We start from the raw sequence: 17,324 nt of genomic DNA on the forward strand, positions 1-17,324 counted from the left end.
GGGAAACTAAATATTGCCGACTTGTTGTCGCGCGGATGTTTTGCGAAGCAAATGCTTCGGTCTAGATGGTGGGAAGGCCCCTTGTGGTTACGAGAAAGCCCTGAAAACTGGCCCACTGGTGAGATTATTTATTTGCATGAAGAAGTAGAATTGGAGAGGAAAAAGATAAAAAGAGTGAATATTGATCTATCAAAAGACGCACCCCCTTGGCATCGAATCAGTGTATCCAATTATGATAAAATGATTAGAGTATTTGCATGGATATTTAGATTTGTAAATAATTGTAAAGGTGGTTCTGAAAAGAATGGAAAGATTGAACTTTCACAGTATGAAATTGAAAATTCTGAGAAAAATTTAATTCGTTTGGTTCAAAATTATTATCTGACTGATAAGAAATCTTATAATTTTATTGAAACGCTCATTGATGATGATGGTATTATTCTAAGAGTTAAAACGAGAATACTAAATAGAGATGACTATGAATCTTTTCTGTATCCAATACTGTTACCAGAAAAATGTGATTTTACTAAGTTATTAATCAGAAATGTGCATAATAAGAACTGTCATGCTGGTCTTCAGATGATGCAATGCATATTACGAGAAAGATTTTGGATAGTCAGAGCTAGAAAGGCCATTAAAAATGTCCTCTTTAACTGTATCGTTTGTAAAAGATTTAAAACTAAGGCCATGTCAAGCGAACCGACACCTCTGCCGCCAGACCGAGTTACGGATTGTGCGCCATTTGAAATCATAGGGATTGATTTGGCCGTACCGCTGTTTTTAAAAAATGGAGGAAAGGTGTGGATCGCGCTGTTCACCTGCGCTGTGTACTGTGCCATTCACCTTGAACTCGTAAATTCTCTTTCTACTGATGCGTTTCTCCTGGCGCTTCGACGATTTGTTGCTAGGCGCGGACGCCCTAGAATAATCTATAGTGATAACGGGACAAATTTTCGGGGTGCGTCTAATGATTTATCAAAACTAAATTGGACTAAAGTAGTAAAGGAAACGGGAACTGAAAGTATAATCTGGAAATTTATTCCACCTACTGCAGCTTGGTGGGGTGGCTGGTGGGAGAGGTTGGTTCGTACAGTAAAAGAATTGTTAAAACGTACTTTAGGTAAAACAGTGTTATCATCTGAAGAACTTTGTACTATTATTTGTGATTGTGAAACTATAATTAATTCTAGACCCTTAACTTATGTTTCTGAAGATCCGCAAGAATTAGTACCTCTGACACCCGCCATGTTTCTTATCGAGAACAGAAATTCCAATGTTGAAGATCTTGATGAATTAAATTCGTCAAGTCTTAATAAGAGATTAAAGTATAGAACTAAATTGTTAAATGATCTGAGACAACGATTTAGAAAAGAATACCTTAGTCAACTGGTTCAAAAGCATAATGAAAAGCGATCTCGGGAACCTGTTGTAGGAGAAATAGTACTGATGGGGGATGATAACAGAAAACGTTTATTTTGGCCTTTAGCCCGAATTACAGAATTGATCCCTGGACGTGATGGAAAGATTCGTACGGTTAAACTTAAGACCCGGCATGGAATAGTTATACGACCAATACAACGCATCTTTCCTCTGGAGATACAGTCCAATGATAGAAACATAATTCCTGATAAGAAACTGGGTGCAGAGGAATCTAATTCTAGTGCTGGGTGTACGTTAAAAAAGAGTATTGCACCTGATAAAATGGTGATGCAACAATATTCCTCCTCTGGACGACTTGTAAAAGTTCCAAAAAGACTTGATCTTTTAAATAATGTTTGTTATGAGTTTGAGACTCAACCTGAGTCTCAAGGGGGGGGAGGATGTTGTGAAATGAACTGAAGTAATAACCGGCGCGAGGCGCTGCTGCTTGTGACGTCAGCCTGCGTGCTGAGTTTTTTCGAATGTTTTACGTGTGGACGAACGAAAGCTGAGCTCGGAAGAGTGATACTGTTTTGATGGAAATAAAGAATGATTTATTAAGAATTTTTTTGTCTTTATTCATAATGCACCCAGCCTCGGGTAGAGGCAGGCCCGCAACTGAACGAACTGTTTTAAATATATTTGATTTATATATTTTCTGTGTTCTTCGTAACATAGACCAAATAAGGTATCTCTTCAATTCTTATCTTCACTTCAAAGTATAAATGTATAAGATATTTCTCCCTTCCTTGCGCATGCCGTCGTGACGTCATTGGAATCATACTCGACGCGCATTCGAGAGGTCCAGAGTTCAAATCCCGGAGAACATTTCGGATTTTCAAAGTTTTCTGATTTCAGAAAAGTCTGTAATGACTACAACAGTGGCGCTCGTACTAAAATGTGATGGACAATAATTCATCTCCACCAGAATTAGGCGGACTCATATTCATTCGCTCTTTAAAAGGGGGAGCATCTAAGGGAGCATTCCTCCCTTTTTTCAGCAAACCTTCGTGGTGTAGTTGGAAACATACTCGACACGTATTCGAGAGGTCTGGAGTTCAAATCTCAGCGAAAGCACTACACATTTTTCACGTCTCCAGCATCACACATATCTAATGATTCTGCAAGTGGCGCCCGAATTAAAAGGTTCGGGAACGATAATTCATCACCACGTAGGATTTGGCGACTGAATCCCCTAATCTCCAGTCCTTTTTTAAAAGGAAGAGCACATAAGGTATTTTCTCCCTTTTTCCACATGCCTTCATGGCATTATTGGAAGCATACACGACACGTTTTCGAATCCGTATTAAAATCGTATCCGTATCATACAGAAATCGTATTTTAAAATGTCTATTTATAGTAGTAATGTAGTCTTCATTCCTTAAGTTTTCAGGCTGCAATTAAAACATACAATTACATATGACACATTGTGCCTATGTTACTTCTTTCACAGCTTGATAGTAATAGCATTACATCAGTACATATGGGACATTTATCATAATTACTGGATACTGGTGTAGTGAATCAATATATGCTTTTGAAATTGCTATATATTATCGCAAATTCCTTATCGTTTCTTTTAAACTTTCATTTGGAAACCAAATTAAGAAATAGCATGTGTTACTGCGTTAATGTTTAAAGATGGATTCAATTTTATTTCGTGACGGAAATTAAGGAATACTCAAAATATGAAAATTTACAATTTAAATCATTATTAATCTTAGAAAATGCTAGAGAACGCCCAAAATCTCTGTTAAATTTATACCCAAAAATAAATGTTGTTTTTCTTTCTTGCAATACTTACTGTCTGCCTTAAACATCCCGTAGATAAATACAACTTGCCTTAAACAGTGATAGTTACGTTTAAATGATACTATATCATGACATTAATGAATCAGGCCGGCAAGGCATCTTGCAGGTAAGATGGACACGAATTATAATACATAATGTGCAATAAACAATATTGGAGATTCGTTAGCTGAAATAAATGTAGCGACAGTGAAAGGTTCCTTAAACCAATTATGCTCATAAGTGATGAATGACTTTAAATTTAAAAAAAACATCGGAAGCTATAACAGATGAAATAGCTTAACTTCGACGTCAACAACGAAAGCGTTAATGAGTTTATTGAATCTCCCTCAATACCTCTGGCAAATGAATACTTAATTGAACAATAATAAAGTACACAATGAAAGTGAGAAAGAAGTAGCTGATAAAAACGTCCAGAATTTGAGAATTAAAAGTATGAATGAAGCCTTCATGCATCTTGATAAATTTTCGACTATCATGAAAGCATGTGATCCCAGTGGAGAAAGTATATCATAAGTACGTAAGATGACTGGGAAAAAACAGCATGTTACAGATATCTTCAATTAGAAAAGAAAAATAAAGCTCGGATTCAACTAACTCTTCACGAGTTTATTCGTAAAATATACGAAAGTACTTAAATATGACTCGTTAATTTCAATATGTACACATATTGATTAATAAATGTTTTAAAACACAGTTTTTGGTCCTCTTTTTATCCATTTACCTTTCGAATAATTCAACATTCGACACACTTTCAGGAACCAATTATATGCGAAAGTCGAGGGCCTCCTGTACCTGTGGAAATTATTTGGTTAATTGATAGATTGCGTGTTAACGCGACACGACGTGCCTTCTGAATTTCCATAGACTCTCCAAAGGCAGTTCTATAGATGGATGTTTGATGCCTCGCACACTTTAGGTACACTTCGGTTCCTATTTAAAAGATTTCGATTTTCGATTGCGAAAGCTTATAGATTTGTTTGTCAACTGAACCACCATATTTTGATTAATGATGTGTAAATATTGTACATATTAGAAGTTACGTTTTTAAAGCGATTGATGTCGATTTATAGCAATCTTAGAATATTTTGAAACAGCTGGTGCATAACGGCCGAAATTTGGATTTCGCACATTGCAAGTGTGCGAAGTCAGCAAAAGGTAAGACTAAATTTTCTAATTTGTAGAATAACTATGGTGGAAGAGTCTGTTGCTAAATTAAAATCGAAAAGAAAAGTTATCAGGACTACCGTGTCCAAGATTCTAAAAAAATCGAATCGGAGTTAATTAAAGAAGAAATTGATACAAGTACATTAGAAGAAAATTTAGATCAATTAATCATGAAATCGAAACCTCTGAGGGAATTAGATGCTCAAATAGAGCGTGACTTGAAATCAGAGGCCGAAGAGTTTGAAACAGAAATTCTATCTTGTATCGAATACGAAGAGAAAATTCAGTTATGGCAATTCAGAGCAAATAAAAAATTGAAAGAATTAAATAAAGTAACAAATTCGGATAATGAAAACTCTCTCAATGAAACTAATTCTAAAATCGAAAGCAATAAATGTACGCGTCTGCCAAAATTAACCATCGCTAAATTCTATGAGGGTAAAAGTTTACAATTTGGTGCCCCTTGTTTTTTGGCGATTCCTTTTTGACGCCAAGATCGGCGCCAGGGAGACACAATTGAAGATGGCTGCTATACAAAACCAAAATAAGAAGTCAAAGAATTGCACAAACTCTGTGTCCATGTACACATCGATCTGTTTTCACTCAAAAAAAAAAAAAAAAAAAAAAAAAAATACTAGAATTGCACAAACTAGGCATTGCGCACTGGCCTAAATTTGTCTATGTCACATCAATCTATTTTCATTTAAATAAAATCAGGAAGCTAAAAGAAAGTTAAAACTATCATGGTAATCAGAAGTGAGGTTTCATCACCGAAATTTGAAAAAAATTGTCGCTAATCGAAGGGGCACCCAATTCTACACTAGAGCGCTATGGAGATTATACCAAGTGGACAAGTAGAACTCTTTTAAAGTAGCAATCCATGATAATGAATCTTTAACAAAGATCGAAAAATTTAATTATTTAAAATCGTACTTATGCGGCAGCGCTGCAAACGCGATACAAGTTTTTTGTATTTCGGAACCAAATTACGATGAAGTTACTGAAATACTTAAAAACAGGTTTTGCAGGAAAGATATCATTATAAACTCACACATGCAAAAACTTCTGAATCTTACTCAAGTAACCAAATAGTGACACTTTAAAACTTCGCAAACTTTGTGACACTATAGAAACTCAAATACGCAGCTTGAAATCATTAGAAGTCACACCGTATAAATACAGTTATATGTTGATTCCAGCCATAATGAAAACTCTGTCGTCTGATATAACCTTAGAATTGAATCGTAAAACGGATTCGTCATCTTTTTTTAATGTTGACGAATTATTGCAGCTTGTTCGATCAGAACTGGAAAGTCGCGAGAGAAGCCATCTTTTGCTCTCCACTCATAAATCAGAAAACACTTCCTGTGTTTATAAAGAGAAGGGAGGGAAGGGGAGTATCGCTCATTCCACTTACCAGCTCTTGGCGCCGGTTAAAGAAAACAAAACTACTAATTGGTGTCTGTTTTGTAATACATCCAAACATGTTACTGAAGACTGTGAATCACTGACAGTTGATGAGAAGATAATTTTATTACGTAAACATGCAAGATATTATCTTTATCTGAAGTCACCGCGTGAAGCAATGTCAAAGCGATCTCGTCTGCTCCAAGTGCAAAGGTCGACATAACCGTTCAATATGCTTTCGCGCTGAGAAAGAACGAAATGAATAAAATAAAAGTATAGAAGATTCGTATGTTCTTTCAGCGTTCTCACGCAGCAATATTAAAACTATTTCGCTTCAAATGTGTTGCGTAACACTTCGAAAAACTACGCAGTCCGTTTTAATTAGAGCTCTACTGGATTCAGGTAGTAAGCGTTCCTTCCTGAGAAATGAAATCGCGGATAAATTGAAGCTTCCTATTATACGAACAGAGACTTTCAGTATTTACGTTTGGAAATAAAACACCCATTAGAAAAACATTTGACGTTGTTAAGATAAAATTACAGAACAAGGAAACACCGAATTTGAAAATCGAAATTGAAGTTCTAGTGACTGAACAAATTTCAAGTTCTGATTTTAACCTCCTAATACCGATAGACACATTTTAGGCAAACAGTTAGAAGGTTTACAACTCGTAGATTCTTGGGATTGCAAATAAAAAATTGCTCTTTTGATAGGAGCTGATCATTATTATGATGTAGTAACTGGGAAACTTAAACGTTTAGACAAACGTTTAGTAACTGCTAAATCGTTATTCGGTTGGTCTCTGCTAGGTTACACTAAAGGTACAACGTATAATTCCACAGCTTTAATATCGTAGTTGAGGAAGATATAATATCTGATCAGATAAAGAAATTTCGGGAACTTGAAAGTTTAGGTGTGAAACCTGAAAATGAATCATCCGACCCTACTAAAATTTCCGTTACAAGGTTAGGCTGCCATGGAAGTCTGATAGAAAATATGAGTTACATGATAATAAAGCGATTGCGCTGAAACGGTTTCGAGAACCTTATAAAGCGATTTCAGAATACCCCTGAACTCTTTTATTCGTACCAAACAGTTCTACAAGATTATTTACAACAAAACATCATTAAACCAGTTCCAGACACTGTTGATAATGAATCTCAAATCACATTTTATTTGCCTCACAGAGAAACCGTTCGTAGTGATCGAACTACTAGTAAACTACGTATCGTGTTCGACGCGTCTTCAGATGGACCTGGTGAAATCTTGTTAAATGACTGCTTGGATATTGGTCCAAATTTGTATCCTGACATTTTTGAACTTCTATTAGCCTTCAGGCGTCACCTGTAGCATTTACAAGTGACATAAAGCAGGCTTTTCTTCAGATAGAAGTAGATGAGGACAGAGATGTAACGCGTTTTCTGTTTACTAAAAACCCATCTGATGATCCACAAAATTTTATAAATTATTGGTTCACACGTGTGTTATTTGGCGTAAATAGCAGTCCATTTTTACTGGCTTCAACCATTAAACACCATTTCAAACAATATGAGAAAACCTACCTTGACACTTGCAAATTTTTAAATGATCATATTTATGTAGATGACATCATTGGAGGACACCAAAACGTTGAATTTGCTTTCAATACCAGTTTAGAATGCATTAAAATTTTTAGAGATGCTAGTATGATGCTACATATATGGCACACCAATTCTCAAGAACTGCGCGAATTATGGATAAAAGAAGGTATTGAATCCGAAGAATATCCTCAAGTTTCAGAAGCTAGAAATCCTCCATTGAAAGTGTTAGGAGTTGCTTGGGACAACCAAAGTGACATAATTTACTTTGATGTTAAAAATTTGATAACATTTTAATCAAAACAAGTTAATACTAAACGTTTTGTCCTACAAGCAATACGATGAATTTTTGATCTTGTAGGGCTACTATCACCGTTTGTACTTTAAGTCAAAATCATATTGCAACAAATTTGGACACTTGCTTTAGATTGGGATGATGAACTACCAGAAAATTTATGTTCTGTATGGAAAACATGGTGCAAAGAAGTTTCCAACTTGGACGAAATCGGTATCCCACGATATTACATTTCTTCAATCGGTAACAGTGATGTGGAAAAGATTGAACTACATTGTTTTTCTGACGCTAGCAAAAAGGTGCATGGTACAGTAGCGTATCTGCGTATAATTTCTAGCAATGAACAAATATTCACGGTTTTTGGTGCTTCAAAGACTAGAGAAGCGCCTTTAAAACCGCTCACCTTACCTAGGTTGGAACTCAAGGGAGCTCTTTTGTCAGCCCAATTAGGCACTAGCATCACTAAAGTTTTGAAGTTACAACTTTCTTGTTTTTTCTGGACTGATTCGAAAATCACACTTTTCTAGATAAAAGACTGTGCAAAGAAATTTAAGCTTTTCGTTAAAAATCGTATTCAGGAAATACAAAATTTGACATCGCCAGAAAATTGGCATTATTGCCCCGTAAATGTAATGCCGCTGATTTGGCTTCGAGAGGAGCTAAACTTCATGAGCTGAAAAACAATCTTATCTTGTTTCAAGGACCAAAATGGCTTAGAATGTCATCTGAATAGTGGCCTCGACAGAATGAAGAGAAACCTCTCACTGAAGAAGAATTAGAATACCGCAAGAACATTAATGATATTTATGAATTTGTGTGCACGGCAGTTGAAGAAATAGTAATAGACATCTCAAAATATAGTAATTTAAGAAAATTGTTGAGAATAACTGGTTGGATGAAGCGATTCATTGGTAAAATTTGGAAAACAAACCATTTTACAGGTCCATTAACGACTGAAGAAATAGAAGATGCCGAAAATTATTGAATTTGATCTGAACTAGATCGTTTTTATCCCAAAGAAATCGAGTCTCTGAAGAAAGCGAATAAAGTCGAAAAGAAATCATCTTTATATCTTTTTAACCCATTTTTAGACCAGAACGGGATACTGACAGCGGGTGGAAGATTAGAACATTCTAATTTGTCACATGATGAAAAACATCCGGCAATTCTTTCAAGAGACTCCTGGCTAACGAATTTGATAGTAGAAAATTCACATGTTAAAATGATGCATCGAGGAGTAGCAACGACCTTAGCTGAAATTCGAAGTCGCTTTTGGATCCCAAAAGGACGTCAATTTGTCAAGAAAATAATAAACAAGTGTCTTATGTGTAAAAGATATTCATTAATGTCTGCTGACCAGACCACTTCTCAACTTCCAGAAGATAGAGTCCTCTCTGACCAAAAGAAAGATTTACCAAGATTTATTGGTTAGACAATTGTGGACTTAATGGAAAAAACAATATTTGATAGATCTTCGGACAGCTTATCAATTAAAAAATCCTAACGTTTATGATGATCTAAAAGTTGATGGTCTTGTATTAATCGAAGGCAACAAGTGTAAACTTTTGTGGAACTGTGGCAGAGTGATAAATGTTTTTCGTGGTCGTGATAACAAAGTTTGTTCTTGTGAACTAAAAACTGCTTATGGAACAATAATAAAACGACCAGTTCAATTATTATATCCTTTAAAACTTTAAAAACATTTTTATTGTTTAATAATATGAAGCACATTGAATATGTTTTATGCAATTGTTTATTTTGCTAATTTTGTTTCATATTAGATTAAGAATAGTCTAGATTTATTGAAGTAGTGTTAAATTGTATTTGATGTTAACATACCTTTTTCTAGAATTTAGGATAATGATTATAGTTTGGATATATTTTCTACTCATTCAATATACTTCTTAATTGTTTTATAATTATATGTTAAAATACTTATTGAAAAAAATTTGATTGTTGTTAGATAATGTGAAATCTTGACAGAGTTCAGGTGGAGAATGTGTGGAAATTATTTTGATTAATTGATAGATGGCGCTAGCGATGCGTGTTAACGCGACACGTGCCTTCTGAATTTCCATAGACCAGTTCGATAGATGGATGTCTGATGCTTCGCACACTTTTAGGTACACTTCGGTTCCTATTTAAAAGATTTCGATTTTCGATTATGAAAGCTTATATATTTGTTTGTCAACTGAACCACCATATTTTGATTAATGATGTGTAAATATCGTACACATTAAAAGTTACATTTTTAAAGTGTTTGATGTCGATTTATAGCAATCTTAGAATATTTTGAAACAGTACCTAAATTCAAATTCCTTAAACGCACTCGGATTATAATGGAAATTCTCTCTAAAGTTTCACTAAATACGTAATAAATTTGAAATAAAAGTGATTCGTTATCCTCGATGATCCGTTAGGGCGAATGATACTACTTGTATTTCCATGAGCGAAATGATACTACTTGTATTTCCACTATTAAATGAATGGTAAATTATTTAATTTTTTCTTCCCAATCTGCAATGACAAATTTTTTAAATTAACAGTCGTATTAAAATAGGTTGAAAAAAAGTATGTACACAGAAGAAATGCCATACCAAATATTGGAAAATAAGTTTCGGCAGTTAGGTATTAATTTCAATATTTGTTAAATGACGAATCAGATTTTATTAGAGGATAAAATTAAGTTTTGAAGTAACTTCAGCCAACTCCATTAAGATACTCTCGTTTAGGTAAAAAATTATTCTTCAATATAGCAATTTTAAATCTGAACCTAAACCAAATAAAAAAAAGTAATTACAGAAAATTTTGAGTTAGTTTTATCACATTTGAGCGCGCAATAAGAATTTCCTGCCTTAATACGAAACAAAGCCCTGACGACTACACAAATGTTGATAAATTGATAGCTAGTTATTACAAATCGCATGTCGAGAAGGAAACATCACGAACAGTAGAACCACTTTATTTATGTTTTATTGACATTTACTTATTTAAGTATGTGTGTCATACTGTATGAAATAATAAATTAAGCAATTGATTTTTTATTAACTTCTCTTTTTTTTTCGAATTTACGTTAGTTGTAGAATGACATTTCATTATTCTTACTATTCATAATATTCATATAATGTGGGTTCACTTACAACATATTGGTTGATGCATTAACTACAAGAAAAATATACTCGTGTGTGAATATCACATTTCTCTTATTTATTTATGCACATTTTATTAAAATGAACGAGTAAAAATATTATCATCTATTGATACTAAATAGAAGTGCTATATATACCCAAAATGCATTTGTTAAGTTCAAGAAGAAGAGCAGCAGCATCATATTTAATAATTATCTGATTTCATGCCTGAAGAATCTTTCAAGTGAAAGGAATCATTTCTTAAAATAAGAGTCAAGCATTAGGGAATTGCTTAGGTAAACTTTCAAATAATTTCAGACTTACATCATCTTCAGGAAATCGGTTCGAAGTTTCTCCAAAATTTTCAAATAATTTCTCTGTGTCTTGAGCAGCCTCCATTAGCTTATTAAAAAGGTATTGCTTATCAGCGGGGCTCTCTGAATCAGGATCGAAGCGTCTTTGATGAAATTTCTTTGACCATTCTTGTTCAGAAGATTCATGGTTGAATAATGGAGATCTCTTTCTGGTGTCTTTAACATTTTCTTCTCGAAATATCGGTGGGGTGAAAATTTCGTCAGCAAATATATTATTTTCTGAGTTTTCTCTATTAGGCTTAAACCTGGAAAAGGAAATTTACGTTAATTGTAGAATGACATTTCATTATTCTTACTATTCATAATATTCATATAACGTGGGTTCACTTAAAACATATTGGTTGATGCATTAAGTACAAGAAAAATATACTCGTGTGTGCATATCACATTTCTTTTATTTATTTATTTTCATAACATGTGTTTTGTGGAAAGGAGGAAGCTTTGCTCCTTTAGTATGATCGTCGTTTTAGAAAAGCAAGAACAAAATACGTTTTTACCACCGATTTTCTTAAATATTTGATTCCATAGTTTATGCATATTTCATTAAAATGAATGAGTAGAAATATTATCATCTATTGATACTAAATAGAAGTGCTATATATACCCAAAATGCATTTGTTAAGTTAAAGAAGAAGAGCAGCATCTCTTCTTCTTGAACTCTTCTTCTTCTTCAGCTTAATGCTAAATGAAGCATAAAACTCAGTATTTTGAAACACACAGAAAGTACTTTAATTACAACTGAATTTTACTTTTTCTCCAATTTTATTCCGTGTGTAATAAATTCAAATAAAATGCAAAGTATCATACTAATTCCGCTATATAACAATAATAATCGCACTAACACAAGTATTTGACGCTCTTTTGAAAGTCATAAAACTGTTACATGTAGAAGTGATTTAGAATGTTCTGGTATAACGTTGTATGAATGTCCTTTGTGAAATATTCTTTACACGTTGCATGAGTATGCTACTAACACCGATACTGGATGTGCTATTATTCGTTTTAGAACTGCATCATAGAGAATTGATTCAGAATGTTCCACGTGAATTTTTTGACACGTTAGTGAAACTTTCTGTTGTCAGTTGAGACAGTGTTCTATCTGCATCAGAATTAAGCATAATTTCGTTAACAGACAAGCACGAATAAATTTCTGTCAGTAATTATACAAGGTATTTCTCCAGCCTTCTTAGCATGCCTTCGTGGTGTAGTGGTCAGCACGCTCGGTCCAGCACGCGTATTCGAGAGGTCCGTGGTTCAAGTCCTGGCGAGTGCATTGTACATTTTTCATTTCTCCAGCACCGAAATAACCTAATGTCTCTACAACTAAAACAATGAAATTCTTATTTCTTCATTTCTCAGAATGTTTAATATTATTTTCTGTCTTCAGATAATAAGTATTTACATTTTTTCTTTTTTTTTTCAGAAACACATCCGCAATTAATTAATTTTATATTTCGTACAGTACAATTCAATAAAACACTATTGCAAAGCCTTTGAAAATATATACAAAACATACCTATGTAGACGCATATCTGAATTTTTATATCATAATGTCCGTAAATAAATAAAGCAGGTGGATTCAATTTCAAATACATTAAGTCTACCTCAAACTTTTAAGACTACATTATTAATAATCCTGCAACATTAATTTAGAATCCTGTAATATTATTATTTTTTCAAATCATGTGAAATACTAAAATATTTTTTAACAGACGGAATATATTTTATTAGTAAAAAGAGAAAATATATATTAAATATTCCTTAGTCAGTAAAGCAGGGTATATAATCCTTGTCTTTAATATTTTTTCCTTCAATTCATACCTATTCCGAAAAATCTGAAGTGAAGCTTCAATTATAAAGATTTAAAAAATTAAGTTAGAACCAACTGTAGGGTCTTTGACAAAAAATGTATACCCCATCTAAGAAACACAGCAAATAAACAATGGTAGATTAAAACTAATCGCCGCAAGATTTCGAGCTTTCCATCATCGGATGAGTGAAAGCTAATCTTTTGAAAGAAGTTTGTTTGGAGTCTGTAATATAATTTACGAACTTTCGGGGAATTTTCCGTAAGACATTGTTTCTAATTTTGAGTTCTTAAATCAATATTTCAGTTTGTAAACACTTCCTAATTTTTTTAAAGTCAGATGCTTTTACAATTCGAAAATTTAACATTTATTTGTCGCAAGATTTTTATGTACTTTCGTAATTTAAAATAACAGAAGTTTTAAAAAGCAAAGTTTTATTACCTAACAATAAAAGCACATGCGTGATCTATATTTCTTATGTTTCAGTAACATTTTTTTATGGTATTACCTTTAATTTCTTCTTCTGCTTTCTCAAATTTCGTCTTCCTCTGACAAGCAAATTAGGTTAAATCAAGGTACATTTTCTTATGAAAAACTAATTATGCCATGGTTTCAAATATAAAATTATAATTCTCTAAACATGAAAGGACAAACTTTAAACGGAAGTACAAGGAAACAAATTACAAGAAATTGCAGACGCAATTATTTTAAAATCGTTATCTGCATTTTAAGCAATTTAATGATTGATTTCGGTTTTTGAAGTTTCCACTATCTAAATTATATTTCTAAAAACGGAATGCTTCATTAAAACTTTAAACTAAACATAAAAAACTTCTACCGAATATCTACAACATTAACAGAGGATTTTCTTGAAAATATTTGACTCATTTCTCTTATTTCCTTCCCCTTTATACTCATTAGATGTTTAATTTTGATAATTGTGCTTCGGAAAATATTCCTATCTTGAAGCAATTAAATAATTTTTTACTAATTTATTAAAGTAACAAGGAACTACTAACTTATTAAAAAAATCAGATGCCAGCTTTTGACTAAAATGTATTTTACAGCATAGCTTGAATACGATTCGATAATTTTACTAATGATGCCATACCATGTTTTGGCATGAAAACAATTTATAGAAATCAAAGTACTCTCGTTAAAAGAAAATGTTTATTTTATCAAGTTATAAGACTTCACAATTTTAAGGAAAGTTGAATCATTTCATTTTAGCAGACTATAAACGTATGTACTTGAAATTCGAATTGAAACTTTCTTTCTATTAATGCTGTGAACGGGTTTCTTAAACTGTTGAGGTAGGCAAGTCGATTAATAATTTTTATTTAGAGATTAAATTCATGTCATAATTTTCTTTAGTACCCTATAAAGACACTAAATTCCCAGATTCAGATTCGTCAGGACTTCGGATTTGAGGTTTTTCCGATATTAGGTCATCAGATTGAATCTAGTAAGATAACATGTAGAAATTATAAAATTAAAAATATGAAATAGTGATTTATGAAATATTGAAGCATTTTTGCTCCGTTTTTTGTGCTATTACTTTAATTTTATTTTAAACATAATTTCATGTTTAATTACGAAATTCTATTTGTAGCTACGAAAATTCTCATTAAACTGTTAATAATTTTTTTTTTTTTTTTTTTTTTTTTTTGTTCTGAACAACCTGTCTCTCTGTTTCTTCACTACCGGTTGGTTTGGTTTAATTAATTATGGCAAAGCATACTAGAGCTATCTGCCTAAGGGAAAGGAGGCGTTCGTGGAGGACTAACAGAAACTGTCTCCTATACACGTTACACATGGGGAAAACCACAATTCAAACCAAAAACCACAAAAAACGCCCATGCAGCCAGCCCGTTCGCCTGGATTCGAACCCAGCTCGGGACTACCAATGTTCAGCTATCGGTAGCGATGTTTTCTGCATTCAGAATCAAGTTACAGATTTCACTGTCTGTTAGTAGATTGAAGATTGGGGCACTGTCATCGCAATGAAAAGCTTCTGCTATATCATCTTCATTTATTACCACTTTTCAACGTTTCATCACAATTTCCATAGATTGGAACATTTTTGCTTTTTGCTTGCAGTTTTTGAAAACCTTCGAACTCGTGGCTATTATCATAAAGCTTAGCTGCGTCCGCTATACACTATTGGCGATGTATCTTGAGACTGGCGATTAAAGACATTTGTTTTGTTAAATTTTGTCTTGCTTCTACCACACTCTAACAAAATAAATGCTGAATTGCATTAATTATTTAATATATTTACGATTATTTCTCGCACATGCTTGTCTCAATCCCAAACAAATAAATTCCCCCATATACTCGAAGCTTGTATAGGGCCGCAGCTAGACATGTTGAGTCCCGGCGCAGTCTTCCCTAAATTTTGCATTCAAGTGACTGAAGATTTAGCCATTATTTTGTTGCTCAGTGCTTCTCTAAATTCTAACTATCTTGCCTTCTCTAAATTCTGCGCTCGGTGAAGCCACACCAGATCTAGCACCCGTCCTGAGCTTAACTGAATAACAAATCAGTTATTCTCGATTCAAATAGCATTAAATTAATCTTTTTGCCTATGAATATTAGTTACAAAATTTATTTTTTGCATCAGGAAAAATATTCCGTTCGACTGTTTCTCGTCAGCTGCCCACCAGCGGCGCAACGTCGCTGAACACTAGTATTTTGGTTAGGAGTTCGAATTAATTATAACCTATAAAAATTTTGCCATCATCTTAAGATAGATGTATTTCTAACACTTGCAAAACATTACAGCTTTTTATTCAAAATTTCTAGGATATACGTGAATGTACATATTGGTGCGTTTTGAAATTTGGCGTTATAAGCCAAATGATAAATGATAAAATGATGAAATGAGGAAAGAATAACGCCAAATGTGCTTTACGCACTTTGTTTAAAATTACTTGAAAGAATGAACGACGCACCTTTTTTTTCCGTTCGTGCACAGTGAAAAAAGGGAAACAGGTGACAATAAATTGAGAATTTCGCCATGTGAATTATCATCGGTGCTGCTTGAAAAAGTGCGCCAAGATAAATTTTCAAATATTTCAATAAGTTCTCACCAAATTTTACAAATATTAATATTTAAGCATATTTTGGGTCGTAGATTAAAAATATTTAAAAATACAGGTGTGCCATTTCGAAAAAGTCCGATTTTATGTTAAAGTGCGCATTTTAGAACAATGCCATGCATAAATCATATATATATCCCAAGTCGCGCTTTCGAAAGATGAAAAACGCAATTTAATTTCGTCAGTCAGTCGAGTATTCGAGTTAAGTCTCATCCCCTACCATTTTTTTTTTTTTTTAATGTGTGTGCAGAGTATACTTCTTTCCTAACGTTATGATAATCAATCATCAGTACGTAAGTGAAAGTTACTTTAGCTATGGATCGAGTGCATAAAAAACAGATCTAGTTTTTTTTTTTTTTTTTTTTTTTTTTTTTTTTTATTTAAGGGGTACAGCATACATCAGTTTTCCAGTAACGCGTTTAGGGAATTTAAAATTAAAAAAAAAAAAAAAAAACCTACTGCAGTAAAATCTTCTAAATAAGATTTAAGCTTAATACTTGAAGAGAACTTTTTTTATCTAAAATGAAAAAGAAATGTTCAATTTACGATTCATGCATAAGTGATAATTATGCATTTGTCAGTTTCCAAAAGACAAAATAGTATTTGGAGATGAGTGACAGTAAAAAGCATTTTTACCGAGGTATAAAACTCAAAACAAAATTTGTTAACACTGAAGTGTATCACAATATTAAAAAAAAAAGAAATATGTCTCTTAAATTGAACTGCAGACTGAAAATAGCTAACCTGGAGTAGATTTGGTTGAATATTAAAGAAAGATTTTGTTTAAGTAGCGTGTTAACAACATGCCATTTTGCCTAATACTGCATGCAAAGTTTTCCAGTATTGTGAATAATAGCTCCTACTTTAAGGTATTAAAAATGCTTTCTAAAAATTACAAGATGCTTGCTTACCGCAAATTAACGATAAGATTTAATTAAAAAATAACATTAAGCTTCATTATGCACTATTTCTCAAGTAATATTAAAGGATTATAGTTTTATATATTACTTGAAAACCACTGCTTCCGATATTTGATTTATATGAAATATTTGAGTCCATAAGCTTATTATGGCTGTTATGTACAGCATATTTTTAATAATATGAGTTCTCGTTAAAATATTCTGCTAAATTTATTTTGTCAGACGAAATTCGTAAGTTCGGCGGACAGAATCTAGAAACGTTTTAAGTATGGATATAATCGACTGATTTTATCATTAATTCTATATTACGATTTAGAC

The 17,324-nt window shown here is 33.0% G+C and overlaps 1 protein-coding gene across 2 annotated transcripts in view; it reads right to left on the bottom strand.

The window, feature by feature from the left end:
• Positions 1–17,324, bottom strand: part of IA-2 (tyrosine phosphatase IA-2) — a 991,654-nt gene that overhangs the window by 606,345 nt on the left and 367,985 nt on the right. For both annotated transcript variants that reach the window (XM_085816984.1, XM_085816983.1), the window contains exon 5: positions 11,128–11,422. In XM_085816984.1, coding sequence (XP_085673110.1) covers positions 11,128–11,422 — 295 coding nt within the window. The remainder of the gene's footprint in view (positions 1–11,127; positions 11,423–17,324) is intronic.

Source organism: Stegodyphus dumicola, chromosome 5, assembly GCF_044657685.1.
Source record: "Stegodyphus dumicola isolate Sdum_Otavi_A_Nest chromosome 5, ASM4465768v1".
NCBI lineage: Eukaryota > Metazoa > Arthropoda > Arachnida > Araneae > Eresidae > Stegodyphus > Stegodyphus dumicola.